This window comes from Eupeodes corollae, chromosome 2 (assembly GCF_945859685.1).
Source record: "Eupeodes corollae chromosome 2, idEupCoro1.1, whole genome shotgun sequence".
NCBI classification, from domain to species: Eukaryota; Metazoa; Arthropoda; class Insecta; order Diptera; family Syrphidae; genus Eupeodes; species Eupeodes corollae.
In genome coordinates this window covers 54371673-54387363 of record NC_079148.1, presented here as the reverse complement: position 1 = coordinate 54387363, position 15691 = coordinate 54371673, and the positions used below count along the sequence as shown (strand labels likewise).

Genomic DNA, 15691 nt, shown 5'->3' with positions numbered 1-15691 from the left:
AAAATTGTGCAGTAACTAAACCTATCGCTCTCAAAATATTTAAAAACACAAATATTTATGATATACTAAAAAATCCAAATTCTACTAATATAGAAAAAATAAACCAGTTTGTATATAAGTTTATATCTTTATTTAAGAGCTAATAGTCTCTGCAGCTAGGCTCATTAATTTTGTTTATTACCATGTAATTTTAATTATTTGTTAATAAAATATAATAATAATAATAAGTTTTTGGGAAAACTCTAAAAAATTTCTTAAAAATATCAATTTTTGTATGTATCTCAAAAACACTTAACTTAAAAAATCGTTTGCATCAAACAGTAATAACGATAACAAACATGTTTCTTGTTTGACTTTTTTAAACGTATTACTTTAATATTTTTCTATGGTACCCAAAACTTAATGAGCCAAAAAGGTATAGAAGAGACACAAGTTAGTGTTAGAAAATATATTTATGAAGAATTTTGCCCCTAACTTTTTTGATCAATTTATTTCAAAGAAAATGATTACCGTATCAGTTGTTCTTTCAGTTCCAGATGAAAAATAATTCATCCGAAAACAATTCAAAATTTCACTTTTAACCAGGAAAATAATTGGTTTTCGACATATTCTCCTTTATCTATTATTCACGGCTGAAATGTTTGCCCATTTTTTTTTAAGCTGTTCGAAATATTATTTCTTACATATAAAACTCTTAATGGGGTCTATCATAATTTCCGATCCGAACGGAATTTTCTTATAAGATATTCAAGAAATATATCGTCAATTTTTTCCTTTTCAACAATTCGATGAACAAATTTTCCGGAGATGAAACCGAGTTATGAGAAATTTGTATCATTAAAATGAAAAATAAATACAAATTTGTAAGAGCATCTTTTAAAAATTCTGGGCGAATAAAAATATTTCTGGTAAAATATTTTTGTTCTTTAAAATAAGTATATGTGTTTGTTTACTTTTTATATTTTCTTCGTTTTAAATATTTACATTCTATCGATCAAAACTTGGTCAGGCTTGAATAAAATTTAATACAGACTTAAAAGCATTTAAAATTAAAGGACATCAAATAATTGAAGGCGATTCAGTACTTGTTATCACATTTTTAAATCAAGAATGTTATCATTGTCAAAAATTTATTTTGAGTTTTATTTGAAAATGTAAGTTTTGATATTGTGTGTATTCAATACAAGTGTATATTATTTTCCTAAAGTACATCATTTTTTAAAAAAGCAAAAATTAACAATAATAATATTAAGTAATTCTTCAAATGCACATCACTATAAGTTATAATTTTAACTTCAAACAATTTTTTGATGTGTTGAAATTACGAATAAGGTATAGGGTACTTATACCACTTGGTATCTCAGAAAGCATTAAATTCAATCTTCACAGAATTATTTCTCACGTGCTATAAAACAAAACTGGTATTACCACGATCATGATGAAGAATTCCTTCTCCATAGGTACATATTTATCGATCTTTTGTGGGCGCATACAAACGTGTATACTGTATATACCTATACAATCATTTAATATCTTCTCTTTTTGTTTGTTTTAAAAAAAAAACTTCTAAATCTATGAACCGCATTCATTGGTAAATAAACTTCCTCCACATTAAATTATTACTGCCAATATACAGGCCCACACAGTTTATAACGTACGTACCTGTAGTGAAAGGAAAATTGCAATCGTCAGCCAAATCTTCTTAATTCGCATCTTTCTCATGTTGTTATCTTTGAGTCGATGATGTCTGCAAGAAAAGATATACAAAATAAAAAGAAAGATAATAAATAAAGTGAAAGTCAATTAGTTGTATCAAGAATTTAAGATATTCTGAGAGCTGAGACCCTGGATATTCAAGTGTTGTAGGTAGGTAAGGTATAATAAAGATTGGAAGTTGGGAATATCATTTATGCTCAGAAAAGGTTATTTTATGGTTGTTTTCTTTATGAATATCTTAAATTTGTTAAGGTATTTTATTTTCATTCACAATAACCAAATCATAAAACTTAAAAGAGAGGAATGTTTATTTATAGACATAATATTAATTTAATTTTATACTTTCACATATTTGAAAACCAACTTGAGGTAGGTATTCAGCCCTTTTATTTATTGGAAACAAAAGCAGACACAATCGTCATGACAAGGTTAGAAGTTTTATAGCCCTAAGTTGACTGAATCTTTACTACAAATATTAATTACCACTTGAAGTTTTCTGCTATCAGTCTGTGATTTAAGAACTAAAGATTGCACAGACTGTAAATAACTGACTTCTGGTATTTCAGAAAACGATTACATCTGCTGTATAAAACAGTCCGTCTTCATACGCAGTGCAATTCTGATACAAGACATTTTAAAAATCTTCTTTTTTGTATCCTTATATTCTATTTTTTCTTATATAAGGCTTCCGGATCATGAGTTTCATTTTGAATAGCTCACTTTTTTGACAGCTGTCACTTTTGATGCTCTCGTCGTTTAAAAGTTTAAAAGTAATATCTACTTCAAGAATACATTTAATTTGTTTGATTTATGTTCAAAAATGAAACAAAATTATCAGGTAAAGTTTTCTGACCTTGTTATTTTAGAAAGAGATTGTCATCAACCCCCCACCGAAAGCTTGCGAATAAACACGTTAAGACTCTTATCTTTGGGTACAATTGAAAGAATCAGTCTTTATTAATGCTCCACGCTTCGGAATATGGTGATGAGCAAATTGTTCATGAAAAATTTCACGAAAAGGATGTGGAGCTGGTAATGTAGACTTAACGACCATTTCGTTTTTAATTGTAAATGTCACACATTAATTCCTACAATAAAATAAACAAACATTGATTTATCAATACATCTAATTAGAAATTCTAAGTTTTTTAGACCATAGCCACAGCCCAACACAAATAAATTAAAAGCTTGAGCTAGGTATCTACTACTTAGGCCTCTTTTGAATATTAATTCATTGAATCAAACATAGATCGTTGCCCTTAATAAGTTAATACAATTAGAAATTTCCAACTTTATTAGCAAAAAACCAACTCAAAATAAACTAAAATAACAACAAAGTTTAAAAAACAATTATTTTTAATACAGGGTGTCCTATATTCATAGCCGCAGACAAAAAAACGTTTAAAAACTTTACGACGTAATTTTCTCGTTTTTCCTCCTTTTTCTTATTCATTTCTTTACTGTCTTTAACCTTCTTAAATTCTTATCTGTTTGTTATATTCAAACAAAAAAAAATACACTTACTTATCATATCGTAATCGGTCCGATTTGTCGAATTGAATTTTTGACATTTCTCGACGTTTCAAGGTTCCTAAAATCTAAATAAAAGATTTTTAGAAGATTTCTGTGCGTGCTTGTGTACGTACTTTCTTACGTCCGTACGACCGTTCGTTTGGGAAGCTTTTTTCGTTGTCAATATCTCAAGAACCAGAACAGATATAGACTCCAAATAAATGTTGTCATACTGATAATAATGCAAAAAGATGCAAAAAAGACTCTCAAAAAATTGAGTGCGTGGTTTGGTTAACTCAAAAAATCTCACGAACCAGTAACGCCTGCGACTTGAGTCGAATTTTATATTATATATAGTGATGTGATACCAAATTTTCAAAATTCAACTAACGGTTTTTTATAAATTAAAAAACTAAAAAAAATAATTTTTACCTTAAATATTTTACAAATAAAAACGATCTTATCTTCAAAGTAATTTTATGCAACGAAGAATAACTTAATTGACATCTGGTGAGAATTTGAGAAAAATCGAATTGGGCGAATTGGGTTTTTTTTTACAAAAAATTAAAACCCAAAACAACATTACTAGAAGTTCATAAAAATTGATTTTCGACTTAAGTATCTTTTTAAAATTAAAGATAGGTATCGCTTCAAATTAATTTCATCTTCTAAAAAAATATTGTTTTCAACATTCAGTCAAATTTTAAGAAAAATCGAATTGACAGCTTTTATACAAGAAATACAAATCTAAAAAGAAACATTACTGAAACTTTGTACACATTAAATATCTTTTTAAAAATTAAAGATATTGGCTTTAAACTTATTTCATTTTACAGAAAATTTCAGCAGTTCTTATAAAAATCCGACAGTCAGTTGCTTTCATAAAAATTAAAATGTACAAAAAATTGTAAAAGTTGATGTTCGATTCTCGAATAAGACAAATCGACTGGGCGGGATGAGAAGTTACCAGTGTGGGTCGCATCCCAGCCTTTCTTCCTAAAAATTTGACCATTTTTGTATTTAAAATTTATTTAAGTGCTACGACATTCACTTTAAGATTTTGGCGGTTGTTTGAAAGACCTTACATCAAAATGATTATTTGAGCCCATATTTTTTTTCTGTAACGAGGCACCCTATTTACAAACACTTTGTCTATGTTCACAGGTTTAAGTGTTTTTTTAAACATTTATCCTCTATGCTTTAGAGGCCTATCTTACTTTTAAATTTTGTATAACCGTTATGTGAAGAATGCTGAATACAAAACTAAAATCGTGTTATCTCTTAAGTTTATCACAAAAATAAACCATTTCGTTTAAAACTACAAGTGTTTGAAATTAACCTTCTTCGTTTTTCTTCTCTTCTGGAAATAATTAAGTGGTTGGGCAGTATTAAAAAAAGAGCTTTTAAAATGAACATCGAACATCGACGGAAGGTTTCTTGCTTCACCCTTTGTTACCGTTATTTTAACGGACTATGCTATAGTGAAATAGCCAGTTGCATTCCTCCCCTAAAACAATTTAATTGTAATACCCGCTCTTCTAAGAATGCCCATCAGTTTGCCCTTGAGCCCAATTTCGGCCGTACTATGAAGTACAGAGATTCATTTTTTAGCCGTAGGTACTACGCGAATGTGGAACGCATTGCCACGCTCTGTCTTTCCCTATCATTGCAATGTTCAGAAATTTAAAATCCATGTACAATCAATCAATCAAAATTATACAATCAAAAAGCGATTGAGTGATATTTTTTACGTCATTTGCATCTGATTGTTGTAACTTTGTCCTATTAACTAAATATTGCCATGTCGTAGTCCCTTCTAAATCTGCTGTACAAAAGAATGGTTGAACCCTATAGAAGTGGTACGGCACTAGCTTCTGGTTCTTTAAAAGCAGTTACGTTAAAGAATATACCAATGTGAACTCATAATAATTAAAATTTTCATTTTTCGACGTTCATATTTCTGGCTTAAAGGAGAGATAAGTCTAAAAATAAAGCTAAAAATGCAATTTTGAAATATTAAGATTGGAAGGAACTTATTTAGCTAATTAAATTTCCTTGAAGTATAGGAATTTAAACTTTAATTTTTTGACCATTTCTCTTGAAGTAATGACTTTCAAATTTTTAAGAAACTTAATTTTTTTCCTAACAATAAGGAATACTCAGCTCAAGCTACATTCTAATAACGTAAACTTGATACAGTTTTCTTATAATTAAAAGTTTTGTTGAATATTCGACGAATTCACATCATACCTACAAAATCTCATAGAAACCTTTTATACATTAGCATAATTTAATCAACGCTACATTTAAAAGAATGTAGTCGCTATGCATGATGCCGGGTAAACCAGATTGACAAATATTAAAGAAAAATAATTTAAATATTTATGTAGAACTTTCATTTTCTAATTTAGTCTTTTTACTTCCATAGGCAAGTTGTCTATCTGACAATATTATTTGATGAGAAGAATCAGACATCAGAGAAATCTTGAATCAATCACATATTTTTTTTTACTACACGAATGTCGAACATTTTAGGTCTGTAGCACAGATACCTACAACATACACTTAACTTAGCCTCTTTTTGAACTCATCACGCTCACTTCAATTTCACTTTAAGAAGTTACACCTTGCCAAAAGTACCTATACCTGATATGTACAGGTACATCAAAGATGATAACTGAATGCGAAAATAAAGGCAACTTTGAGCTTGAGGTAGGTGTCTATTGCCCAACCCACTAATAACGATCGCACTTTTTTTTTCTTCTGCTTCTTCTTCTAACAAGTTGTAATAACGCCTTAAGATCTATGTTGTATGTTTGGTTTGTTGGTGTTTTGCTGCAAGTTGCTTGGTTGTTAATTAATAAACAATTTGGCCCCAAGCTATCACACTATGAATTCAATTATGAACTAAAATGGTAAGGTCTTAATTAATCGTTTAGCTTTTGGATTTTGTGTCTGAGACTTTTATGAATGAACGGATTTTTGATAAATGATCCTTAACTTTTTGGTTATGGACTATATTTCATTCATAAAAAGTTTTAGAAACAAGAATTATTATAAATAAAAACTTTTGTTTTTTTTTTATTTGTGTAAAAAAACTGAATTTATTTTAGTATATAAGTTAATGATGCGGTATTCGTCTTACAATATACAAAACCCGTGTTTTGTTGGAAAATCTATCCGTAGTATAGTAGGATTTTACACGAATAACAAAAACAATATCCATAGTATGAAAAACATCGATAAAAGTTAGAGTATCTAACTATGGATGAGTTTTTGACATTTATACTAGTTTCGTATGGATCTTATGTGATTTCGTTCTCAAATGTTCGTAAGATTGATATTGCATTTGTATCTTTATGGCTGTGTTCGTTGAGTAGTTGTGCATTTGGAATCATGTGTGTTTTCTATTGGGGATAAAATTAATCTGTTACTATTGATATTATTTAGTTTTGTTAGTGAAAATGCACTAACTGGGCTTATTTGGGAAGAGAAAACAATAGAATTTATTTTTGCTATGTTTCCACCAAAGATTAATCTCAGTTAAGATTAAATAAATCAATCTTTTTTGTGTTTCCACCGCACAAGAAGATTTAAAAATGATTAAGCTTGACAGCACTTTCTAAAATGCAAATGGTGTTTCGATGTTTCTTATAAAGTGCAACTAAGATAGTTTGATTCATGTTAAACAATGAAGGACTGATTAGTTCAGCACCATATAAGAATATGCTACCTACTCTATGTCCATTTTTTTATTTTGTAAATTGATTAAAACAAAACTATTTTGTTTGTACACAATCATGCAAATAAACAGACCGTAATGAAATGATTGGTGATTATCAAATATGTTAAACCAACTTCTCCACACATGTTTTTCTTCTCAAATTTTAACTCGACTCCGATCTCGGACGGGAATCGACTCAAATCAAGCTCATTTCAACTTGATTCAGGTATATAAGGAATTGAGGCGAACTTCAAGTTCGCTTCAACACCACAAGTTAATGCCGTAGTCTACGAGCAAACTCCCTCCTTGAAGCAATTGTTAAATGAACTTTTTGTTATGGAATCTCAATTTCCAGATGTTTTCTTCTTGAAAATTGTCCATTTTATTAGTTTTAATTAATTTGTTTTGATAAGTTAATTTTAACTTTTGATTTTTACAGAACTTTCTTCTATTTTTGTTTTTTTTTATTATTATTCTGACAGATCATCTTTCAATTGTACCAATTTTTAAATACAAAAATCCGGCTACTGCGGATCGTTTTGTTGGCAATTTCTCACTGTACTATTTATGGAATACCAAAAAAACGCACTTAATGAGATCAAATTTGAAATTATTATCAAATAGTTTTGGAACAAAATATTAATGACTATAATGATAATTCTAGTTTACCAACCAATTTCAAAATTATTATTGAAAACCTTAAACCGTTTTGTCTAAGTTTGTATTTTTTGAGTTGTGATAGTCGAACGGTATTAGCAACTTTAGCCACTTGCACAGTTTAGGACTAAACACATTGCTGAACTCAAAATGTGAATTAAGTGATCAAATATCAAGGTCAATATGTTCACATTTTTAGTTGAAAAATAGAAAAATTGATTCCTTAAAATTTAAGTGACCTTAACCACGATCGCGTTAATAAGTTTGACTCAAAAGTCCTTAAATTTAATTTTTAAAGTGTTCGTGTTGTTTTTAAAGTTTGATATTTTTATACACTTTTCTCTCATAAGACAAAAAAAGGCAATGACGTATTTCAAAGTAAATACGTAAAAGAAATCAAAATTAATTTTGTTTAACTTTTAACTTTTGCTTTTACGAATGAAATTATTATTGAAAGATAATTCTTGTAACAGAAAAGTTAAAAATGTTCAAAGAAGTATAAATATTATCAAAAGGCAGTCAATTTGTTTCTTTTATATTGATGATACAATTTTTCTTACAGTCAATTTGACAATTATTATTAAAAAATTAAGTTAAATCACCTAACACAGAAGAAATAATTGGTAATTATCAAATTTGTCTATGGAAACTGTAACAACAACTTGTGACCCTAGCGATTCCACCGAAAAAATTAAGGACACTCTTTTCAACGACATAATAATTTTTGGATTGTAATAAGTAACTTTTTTGAAAATCAAATTTGAAAATTGTAATCAAATAAGAATAAAATACCCCTGTAATTTTTTCGAATGGGCAAAATTTTAAACAGGGACTAATTTAAATTACATAATCTTAAATTTTCGTTTAACATATGTATGTGAAAAATTGACAGTGAAATCTTAATTTCCGAATATTCTCAAAAAATGTATATGTTTTAAAGATTGTTACAAATGAATGTTATGAATACAAAATAATTGAATGTGTTTGCAAAAATAAATTAATATTTTTACAGATGTAACAAGGAAGTAAACTGTTAGTGACATAAACCAAAAGAAAATATGTTCTTTCAAATCGTGGTAAAATCACAAACAGTTTCTAATAAAAAACCGAAAATATTTTTAAATACTAAAAAACTGGATGAAATTTAGACAAGAATATGATATGTGTTTACTAATTTGTATGTTTTTATGAATGTCATTAATCAATTACTAATTGATTTTCCAATGCAAAGAAGGATCTAATGACTGTTAAGAAAGTCACAGTAAATATATTTACTTCACAGAAGCTATTGATAAAACGATAAGTTGGTAGATAAGGGTTTTAACTAAGTCAATTTCCTGAAAACAACATACTACGTACATATATTGGAACATCAAAAACATTAACCCACACGGTAATGACTACTTTGTTTAATTTTTGTTCTTTAAACAAACTATGATATTTTCTATGTAAGACTTTAAAACAGCATTCTTTCAATGACGAAAAAACTAAAAAATCACAAGGTATCAAAGACAGCTTCTAGCAATTTTATAAGTTTTTAATTTTGTCATTCCTAAAAAACTGGTGAAAAAAAAACATATTTACCCCGAAGATGGTTCTTATTTTAAATAAGTAAACATTAATAAAAAAAAACGTTTTTTTTCAATTTTTTTCCGGTTTTTCATTTTCATTGAGTAAAATGTTTGTTCGTATATTAATACTTTTTCAAATTTCTTAACATTCAGAATATTAAGATTGACAGAAATCAAACTTTCAAAGAGTGTATTTGGCTGAATATATCAAATTTGAAAAATTATCTAACTGGTACTCAACCAAAAAATTTCCTATAGGTTTTAAGTTTTACACTGAAAAATAGTCCAAAAGATTACCTAAGTACCTACAAACTACTTTTTATTTCAATTAACCCATAAAACGAAATGAGACTTCACCAATTTTACTTTTACATCCCATTCTTCGCCTTAGTAAGATTATAATTAAATTTGACCTTTTGTAAAATTAAAAACACCAAAAAGAACAACCTCAAAAACCATATAATCAAAAATCATAAAATATGTCAAACTAAACTCATAACCTCGACCTTGTCGAGAAGTCAAACCAAAATTTCTTAATTACCTCTTTAAAATTTATTGCAAATCTTTTGTTACTTTATCTCCCTTTAAAGTTCCACGTTCCTTGAAATACGTCCCGGCTTTTTATTTCTTAATGAAGTTTATAGCTTGCTTTCGTCACTCTTGAAAATTTTACTTTTACTCGAAACGCGCATCCGGAAAATATACTGTCAATTTAGCAGCACCTTTCAAGCCTCTCGTATCTATTAGCACATTAACACTTCACTGCATCTACAGGTATGCACAACTTTGTATCTAGTCAAAGTATCGACAACTTTTTTGTCGAGATGAAAATGTATATTCCTTAAATTCCTTAAGTGAAAACTCAGCGTGATGTGTATCTACGCAGCAAAAAAGTGAAGTGGGTCACACAACTCAATCGGATGGTTAAAGGCGAACAAAAAGTGTTCCTTTCGCGCCACTATATAGCCACTTTAATGAAATGAAAATTTAATTGAGAAACTAATCGATAGTTAAATAAGGAGGCTTATCACAATGAAAGGTCGTAGTAAAAAGGTTCAAAATAACACACAAAATATGCGCCGCCGTATTATTGAGTTAGGACCTGGCCGACAGATAATATAAAAGCTTTAATTTTAGACGAATATGTTATGGGTACACGCAGTGTATATGGTGACAAGTTGCACACATTAAACGCGCGTCTTCACCGTGCCGTGGGTAACTAAAGAATGGTAAATACACCTGCTTTTCCAAAGCGATACACTTCACATCTTCGGCGCACGATAAGAGAAGATTGAAACTACCGACGACGACAACGACAAACGAAAAGTTGCTGCAGAAAGCACGAAAACGATATTAAAAACAACAACAAAAACAAAACAAAATCAACCTCAAACTGAAGTAAATAAAAAAGAAACGCTTGCTATTGAAAAGATACTTCTGGGCTGTCACTTGTTTAGGATGCGCGCAAGATGACTATGCGCGCCGCCGCACCGGCCTCTGCGCCTCGGTGGGATTGGTGTAAAACTGCTACCAGTGTCGGACTTATTCCAGAACACAAGAATTACATGCTGAGGCCTTATTTTCTTAAACGAGTGTTTTGAGGAAGAACAATAAAATAATGTCTTGTTTTGAAATAAAATGTTACTTTAAATTTTACAATCGCATCTTTTTTTGTTATTCTTGAAGGCTTGATTGACAAATAATACTAACAGAGCAGGTTTTCTAATAAAAGAAAGAAAGCTGTCATCTTTGACATTTGACGGTTGAAACTATGAAAAAGTTAGAAGGGTAGACGTTTTGACGATGCTTTAAAATTGATTGTTAAAATTCTCTAAACATTTGGTGAAGAGCAGTCCAGATTTGTAGTTAGAAGAGGTGATCATAATTAAAGATTTGTTTGTTGCCTTTGGAACACATCCAGACTTTAAAAATTCGTTATAAATTAGTAATTATTGTTAACTTATCCTAAAATATGATTTAAACAATTTTTAAACTTGTCAATTCATTAATCCCATACCATTTTAATATATTCCTGAAATAATACATTTTGTCAAGAATTTATTTTGAATTTCTACAAAAGTTAAGATTGTACTCGCTTTGATACAACGTGCTCAATTGGCCACCAAACTTGGCTTTGGGGGGCCACGTGAAATATAAAGTGTATTTTAATGCTCCACATTCGATTCAACTTTTAAAGATAGAATTCGTGAAGTTATCAAAGACACATAAATGGAAATGTAGGAATTGGTCATAGAAAATTTCATGACAAAAGTTTGGGTTGCAACCATAGCCGTCACGGGCAAACATAATTTTTTTCCAGGTTTACAGCTGAGTAAGCAATAATAACACAATTTGTTTTTTTCATATAAAAATAAGACTAACCTTTCAAAACACATCTAAAGCTTTATTTGCCATTACAACCCCCATAGTCCGAAAAAATACAGAAAATTGAATTTTTGGTTGCGGTTTTATTTGCTATTCAAAAGCGTACGTTTTCATTTTGTGGATACCTTTGAGTTTCATGAACAAAAAAGTAAAAGTAAAACTAATGCACAAATTCGAAGATTTAAATAACCGAGGCCCTTGAGGTTCAAAATCCACTGCTGTCACTGGCTGGGAAAACTTTATTTGGTCACATGTAGTATCAACACTCGCGCATCTTGTCGCGTTCGCGATGGGCCATTCTGTACCGCCACCGCTGTCGCACCGCCTCCACCGCCAGCCACTGCAGCCGCGTCATGGCCGAAAGACACTATATAGTGCCGATACTGAGGAGGAAGGCCCGGCCGGCAGTGACGACGGCGACGCGGCGTATGGCACCATTTGTTTGAGATACTTTTTATCTTAAGTTGGTTTTACCTGATTGGGATTGTGTGTTGGTTTTGATTCGCGATGCGAATGCGACTGTCTCCTCTTTGCAAGTTGCAACTTCAGGATGCAGCAAGTTGTCTATGATTTAATTTTTGGCTGTTTCGCGCACTTTTCATTTAATTTCAAACGCGATTTTCTTCTCGTAGTCGACGACGCTTTTTTTTTATTTTTCTAGGCTTGGATTGTTGGTTAAGCTACTTTGGCAAGATGTGTACATCCGTGTTTTGTCTGTTGACATGTTATGCCTCTTTTGAGGCAATGGTGTTGTGCTTGTGGTTCTTTGACTCTTGATTGTTGGATGTCTTCTTCGGAGTCTTCGTATTCGGCTGACGACAACGCGATGATGATGGTGATGGGGACAGCTTCAAGAAGACACGTCGAATCCGATTTTTTGTGTCTCTGTGTCAAGGAATGTTTTCATTTTCTATTTGATTGATATTATTGACATAGTGAAACACTATTCAAATAGAGAACTACTTGCTATTGGCAGATGGTCCTCGATGCATATAACTTTTTTTCCTGAGTGGGTGTAAACTTTTGCTTGTAATTACAATGCAATTTCTTTTACAGGTAAAAGTAATGAATCGGATATGTTGCATGTTGCAAATAGCCTGATGGGTATATTGACCTCGTTTTAGTGTAAATTCATACGTTGCTTAATTGTTTATAGTATAAACACAATTGAATTATTTATTATTGATAGAAACTCTTAAATTCAAAATACTAAATAAACAAGTTTAATTTCATTTTTCACGTTCATTTTTAATAAAATTTGTGATTAAGTGGTATTGGTAATAATAATTTTAAAAATCAGATATCATCATGGAAAGTGTGAGACTGAACTTGTTAGACAAATAAAATGGAATGAATCTGTTTCTGGAAATGTAAAACTTTGTTCAAAAAATCAAGGGAATGAAAATAGATATTTCATTTAAAAACTGAAATAAATAGTTTGTATATTTATTCGATTTATTATACTTTTATTTTATTAATGAATTTCGATTTATTTTTAAAGATATATTTTTACTTCACTTTACTTTATTTTCTTATGTTTATATTACAGCGCTGCTTTAAATGAATAGTAACATTTAAGAAAAATTAATATAAATAATTAAACATTGCTTTTACCTGAAATATGTTGAGAGCAATGAAACATATATACTTTCAACTTTTTCATGTTATCCAAAGTATATGGTTATAACTTTTGATACAATTTCTTAAACAATATAGTTAATAGCTTTTTCTCCATAAAATAAAATCCTGTTTAAAATATTGTATTATAGTACCCGTGGCATGTTGGTTAGTGCGTTGGACTGTCATGCCAGAAGTCTTGGTTTCGATCCTTGCCTATGCCATCTAAAGTCTTTTCACGGGTACTGCCTCTTGCGAGGAATTGACAAATTCTCCAAGAATAACTCTTCTCATGAAAAAGTGCTTTTTAAATTAGCCGTTCGGATTCGGCTATAAAATGTAGGTTCCGTCCATTCCTGACAACATTACTCGCACACAGGAATGGTTGAGAGTTGTAAGTCACTAGGCCCTAGTTCTCAACGGACTGTTGCACCACCCAATTTATTTTATTTTATGCTTAAAATATTATATTTATGAAATTTCAGGTTAAAGAGAATATCATTTGCTAATTTTTAAAGGCCTAGCTTTTTTTTACATGTGCCATATATTAACTTAAAAATGTCCCCCCCCCCCCGTATCGTTCGAGTATCCTCGCCCCTACAGTCCAAACCATTGGGTCGACTAACTTCATACTTCGAAATTAAGATTTTAAATCTATTCGCAATCTTCTTAGATCAAAAATTCGAATTTTCTTAAAAACCATCCGATAGATTTGTATGACATCTAATCTTAAAATATTTTGTTTTTAACTTCCTACACTACAATAGACATATATTTGTATTGCTCCAAAAGGGTACCCGGTATAGAACCTATATCTCAAGAACTAACTTACCGATTTCCATAATGGTTTTCTGCACAAGCTCTAATGCTGTTTTTTTTTTTTTTAATTCATTTTTATTAATTCATTCTTAACCTATCTTAAAGCTAGACAAAAATTCATAAAACTAGCCTAATTATCCATAACTTACAACTAACTTAATGGTCCCATACGGACACTCTAAGTTAAACTATAACACTTACTACTGCTCTAATGCTGTTTTAATATATTCAATGACAAAATGAAATTTTTTTGATTTTTAAAAACATGTATGTATGTATTTTAGCATCTACGAGTATTTTTCACTATTCGATGTCTCGAAAATGGATTTATTAATTTTGTAAGAAAAACAAAATTTAAAGCGTATAATAATTAGCTCTTAAAAATGCGTACTAAAAATATTTTTAAATTAAAATGGAAAAATTGTATATACATATAAGAAATTAATTTAATTCATTAACGAAATTCGATACATCAAAATACGATAGGTTTTTAAAGAAATTTGGACTTAAAACTTATATAAATAAAATAATTTGCAAAATTTTATAAAAAGAAAAATATAATTTAAAATAGAGCCGTTTAACTGATTGTCGACTTTATTGTGAAATTAAATAGCATAAACTAGTTTTGCATTTAAATATTTAAAAAAAGAGGCTGGAATGCGACCCACATTGATAACTCCCCATCCCGTCTGTCGATTTGTCTTGCTTGAAGGGTTTGTAGGTTTTCTTGTTTTGTTTAGAAAATTATCAGTTAAATTTTTCTAAAAAAGTTTAAAATAACCAACAATATTTTGCATATGATGAATTTTTGATAACGATATTTTTAGTCATTAACTAATTTTTACCAATTTTAGTAGCATTTCTTAAAAGTTTTTATTTCTTATAAAAATTGGATGAATGAAATTAATTTGGAGTCAATATCTTCTTTTGTTCACGAGATATCGAAAACCGAACATCAATTTTTACCAAATTTGCGTACTAATTTTTGTAGATTTTATTTTTTTATGAAAAAAAAACTGGCTATTGGAAATTACTGAATGTCGAAAACAATATTTTCTGTTAAATGAAAGTCGTTTGAAGCCAATATTTTTAATTTTTGAAAAGATATTTGCTCCGGAAATCAATGTTTACCAACTTTTAGGTGTGCTTTTTTTTGGGCTTTTATTTTTTGTAAAAAAAAAAATGTTGAAAACAATATTTTTTATAAAATAAAATCAATTTAAAGCCTATGCCTCAAATTTTTTAAAAAATATTTGAGTCGAAAATAAATGTTTACGAGCTTTTAGTAATGCTTTTTCCGGTTACTATTTTTGTTAAAAAATGTCAATTAAATTTTTCTCAAAATTGTAACAAATGTTGGAAACAATATTTCGTATAACATACAATTATTTTTTAGCTAATATTTTTAATTTTTGACAAGATAATTGAGTCGAAAATAAATTTTTAAAAACTTTTATTATTTTTTTTTAGGTTTTTATTTTTCGTAAAAAACACTGTCAATTCGTTTTTTTTTTTAATTTTACCAAATGTTTAAAACAATATTCCTTATAAGATGAAATTAGTTTGGAGCCAATGTGTCGAAGTTTTGAAAAGTTATTTGAGTCGAAAATGTATTAATTATTTATACGTTATTCTTCGTTGCACAAAATTGTTGTCGAGATAAAATCGTTTTTTATTCGTAAAACTTTCG

The 15691-nt window shown here is 29.5% G+C and overlaps 1 protein-coding gene across 2 annotated transcripts in view; it reads right to left on the bottom strand.

Moving 5' to 3' along the window:
• The window catches only part of LOC129948130 (uncharacterized), a 41255-nt gene that overhangs the window by 17943 nt on the left and 7621 nt on the right, over positions 1 to 15691 (bottom strand). The window contains exons 1-2 of one of the 2 annotated variants that reach the window (XM_056058985.1): positions 9722 to 10451; positions 1663 to 1747 (exon numbers count right to left, since the gene is read on the bottom strand). In XM_056058985.1, coding sequence (XP_055914960.1) covers positions 1663 to 1722 — 60 coding nt within the window. In that variant the 5' untranslated portion in view covers positions 1723 to 1747; positions 9722 to 10451. Of the gene's footprint in view, positions 1 to 1662; positions 1748 to 9721; positions 10452 to 15691 lie in introns of those variants that run through there. The other variant, XM_056058986.1, reaches the window with a different exon arrangement.